Below are 3,360 nucleotides of genomic sequence, written 5' to 3'. Positions count from 1 at the left end.
CCAGCTTTCCAGCATCACAGAGGGAACAGGAGGAGTGGAGTTTTCAAATATTTTTGAGATGAAAAAAAGATGTTTACAGAGATGTTGAATCTGGTGGTCAAATGAAGGTTGAGGTCAAACCTGACCCGATTCCATTGACCTGGCTGGACAATGTAAAAGTTGTGTTTGGAGAGGCTTGGACCTGATATGGAGTGCCAACAAGGATGGACTCGGTTTTTGTGCTGTTAAGCTGTAGAAAATTTTCTGTCATCCACGCTTTGATCTCCACCAGGCAGGAGGAGACAGTGGATAGGGTGGCTGTTGGTGAGGTGGGGTCAGTCTGCAGGTAGAGCTGAGTATCATCGGCATAGCAGTGGAAAGAGATTCCATGCTAGCTGATGATGTGATCCAGGGGAAGCATATAGATGTTAAACAGAGTAGGGCCAAGGATGGACCCCTGAGGGACCCCACGGGTGACAGTGTGAGGCCTCGACCTGGAATCCCCCAGAGCTCCACCGCAACCTTTTCACTGACTCAGCAGGGGGTTCAGAGGTGAGGTAGGCCAGAGAGCTATGGATGATGTGTATTTTAGTAGCAAAGAAGTCGCTGAATTCATTGCACTGCTTCTCTGAGGCAGAAGAACTGGAGAGCCCCTTTGGCTTCAAGAGGTGGTTTATGGTGGAAAATGGCTGTTTAGAAAACTGTGCATCCACATGAAACTGCTAAAAAGCTGTAGTACATCTGCTGGGCCTGTAAGTGGCACTGTAATGCTGCCACAGAACTGCCACAAAAACAAAGAAGACATAGAGCATGCTCAGAAACTCGTGCTGGCGAGATTTACATGAGGTGTTGTTGGTTCAGGAAAGATGTGCTTGGGTTGTAAACATGGAAACGACCCTGGTGGAAAGGGCGGATGTGCTCTAGTGGCTTTTATTTAACAGTAACTGGACAGCCAGGGGCCCTATGCCAGGATCCAAACCTGGACCAGCTGCACCAAGGAGCTTTAGCCAATTTTCATATAGAAAATCTTTTTAAAACTAAATTTGTATGTCTCCATTTGGACAAAGTTTCATTCACTTTGGGAGCCAGTTTGAAAAGATGGCTGTATTCAGACACCCACACATCTACTGGAAACCACTGCATGGACTCAGGAAGACTTCCAGAAACCACTGTCTGTGAACACAGTTCACCCTGAAACCCACTAATGCAGGTTAAAGCTCCATCATGCAGAGAAGAAGCCAGATGTGAACAGGATCCAGAACCAGCTTCTTCCGTCTTCTCTGGACCAAAGCTCATTTAAAATGTTCTGAGACAAAGTGGAAACCTGGATGAAGATGTGAACTAGTTTGTGGAAAGCATGGACGGCGTGTCCTGCAGACTAAAGAGGAGAGGGAGCATCCAGCTTGTTATCAGTGGACAGGTGAAAAGCTGCATCTCTGATGGGATGGGGCTGCATTAGTGCCTATGGCGTGGGCAGCTTCCACATCTGTGAAGCTCCATCAATGCTGAAAAGTACATGGAGGCTTTAGAGCAACATCTGCTCCCATCCAGACAACGTCTCTTTCAGGGAAGACCTTGCAGATTTCAGCAAGACGATGCTGAACCACATCCTGCATCCATCACAGCAGCATGGCTTCACAGGAGAAGAGTCCGGCTGCAGAACTGGCCTGCCTGCAGTCCAGACCTTTCACCAGTACACAACATCTGGAGCATCATGGAAGCAGAAATCCAGCAACCAAAGTCCAGGGGCCTCATTTCTAAAGCTGGCATAGGTACGAAAACCGGTGTGTGGCAAATATAGTCAAGGTTTGGGTTTATAATGTTCCTACCTCCACAGCAACTCTGACCCAGGCGTACGCACAAAATCTGGGAAAAGAGGAAACTGCTTCACCAACAGTCCAGAATAAAATCAAGGAGATGATGAGGTGGAGAGTCTGCTGCCAACATTTACCAGTAGGTAAAAGAAAATGCGAACAGAAAGCTTTGGTCATTTATTCTAAGGTCCAGCAGAGTGGGACAGACTGGAGGTCTAGAAGTGATGCAACAGTTATAAAACACAGAAGAGGTAGATTTATTATTATTATTATTATTATTATTATTATTTATTTATTTTTATAACATCCTTTGTAATTGTTGTTTCAATTTCCTTTAAGACCGTCCCCATTTCCTGCAGCCCCTTGTCCTCCTGGTTAATAGCGGTGATGGTTCCCTCTGCACCTGCAGGACTTCCTCTAAGAACACGGCTGCTGAATGCTGATGAAAGAATTGCCTGAATGTACACAGACCTGGATACTAGCGTCCCAAACAGGGCTGGAAGTACGGGGGAGCTCCCCCTCCTCGGCTTATCCTCTGAGGGGGAGCCCTGATAATAGTCCACATTATTTTTCCATTACGTTCCTAGCACTAACTTGGCTGCGTTGTGTGTTTATTTATTTAAATTAATTCAATAAAATTTCCAACCAGCACAAGTGATCCATTCCGTTTCTTTCATCGTCGTGGACAACAGCAATGTTTGTTTATTTGGCCATGAGCCGTCCAATCAGAAACCTTCTAATTTGTTGCTTTTTGTGGTTGTTGACAGAACTTTTCGTTCTGACAGCACCGGCCCCCGACAGCACCGGCCCCTGGAAGCACCGGCCCCCGACAGCACCGGCCCCTGGAAGCACCGGCCCCCGACAGCACCGGCCCCTGGAAGCACCGGCCCTCGACAGAGCACCGGCCCCCGACAGCACTGGCCCCTGGAAGCACCGGCCCCTGACAGCACCGGCCCCCGACAGCACCGGCCCCTGACAGCACCAGCCTCTGGAAACACCGGCCCCTGGAAGCACCGGCCCCCGACAGCACCGGCCCCTGGAAGCACCGGCCCCTGACAGCACTGGCCCCCGACAGCACCAGCCTCTGGAAGCACCGGCCCCCGACAGCACCAGCCCCTGGAAGCACCGGCCCCCGACAGCACCAGCCCCTGGAAGCACCGGCCCCCGACAGCACCTGCCCCTGGAAGCACCTGTGTGATTCTAACCCTGGTCCCAGCCTTTTTTGGGATGTCTTGTGGTGAGATTTGTAAATTATTGCAGTTTGTTTTTCTTTGCATTTGAAACAACGTTTGGGTTTTTTGTGGGGAACCTGGGCTTGTACACCTCAATAATCCTGATAGACATGAATGAATCTCCATTTAAACGACAGGAAAGTGTCAAGACTGATGAAAAGAGACGAAACTATGGAAGCCCGTGTCTGACTTCCTCTCAGCTTTTCTTTTCATCTGAAAACGGACTTCGTGGATAACTACTGCATGAAGTTTTCAGTTTAAACTGCAAGAATCAGTCAACAAGTCAGTAAATATTTGCATTTTAATACACATTCAGATTCATGTTTCATCACATG

At 48.5% G+C, this 3,360-nt stretch overlaps 2 protein-coding genes across 2 annotated transcripts in view; one reads left to right on the top strand and one right to left on the bottom strand.

Moving 5' to 3' along the window:
- The first annotated feature begins 367 nt into the window (after positions 1-367).
- On the top strand, positions 368-2,903 carry LOC121635524 (mucin-1-like). The gene is made up of 3 exons (XM_041978727.1): positions 368-460; positions 1,721-1,751; positions 2,561-2,903. Exons 1-3 carry the CDS (start codon positions 368-370, stop codon positions 2,767-2,769), a joined length of 333 nt encoding a protein of 110 aa, XP_041834661.1. The 3' UTR covers positions 2,770-2,903.
- Positions 2,904-3,338: 435 nt separating this feature from the next.
- Positions 3,339-3,360, bottom strand: part of slc15a1b (solute carrier family 15 member 1b) — a 9,947-nt gene continuing 9,925 nt past the window's right edge. Inside the window, exon 20 of the mRNA XM_041978726.1 lies at positions 3,339-3,360. This exon is cut by the window's right edge and continues 543 nt beyond it. The gene's annotated coding sequence lies outside the window, so the exon portion shown is untranslated.

This window comes from Melanotaenia boesemani, chromosome 24 (genome assembly GCF_017639745.1).
Source record: "Melanotaenia boesemani isolate fMelBoe1 chromosome 24, fMelBoe1.pri, whole genome shotgun sequence".
Lineage (NCBI taxonomy): Eukaryota > Metazoa > Chordata > Actinopteri > Atheriniformes > Melanotaeniidae > Melanotaenia > Melanotaenia boesemani.
This window is presented reverse-complemented; position numbering and strand designations above follow the sequence as displayed.

What these genes read in the sequence shown, in the direction of transcription:
- LOC121635524 (XM_041978727.1), top strand. Translation starts at nt 368, where the DNA reads ATGCTAGCTGATGATGTGATCCAGGGGAAGCATATAGATGTTAAACAG. An exon ending in GGGACCCCACGGGTGACAGT is followed by an intron (nt 461 to 1,720) that starts GTGAGGCCTCGA and finishes CAGCAACCAAAG; the next exon opens with TCCAGGGGCCTCATTTCTAA. An exon ending in CATTTCTAAAGCTGGCATAG is followed by an intron (nt 1,752 to 2,560) that starts GTACGAAAACCG and finishes GGTTGTTGACAG; the next exon opens with AACTTTTCGTTCTGACAGCA.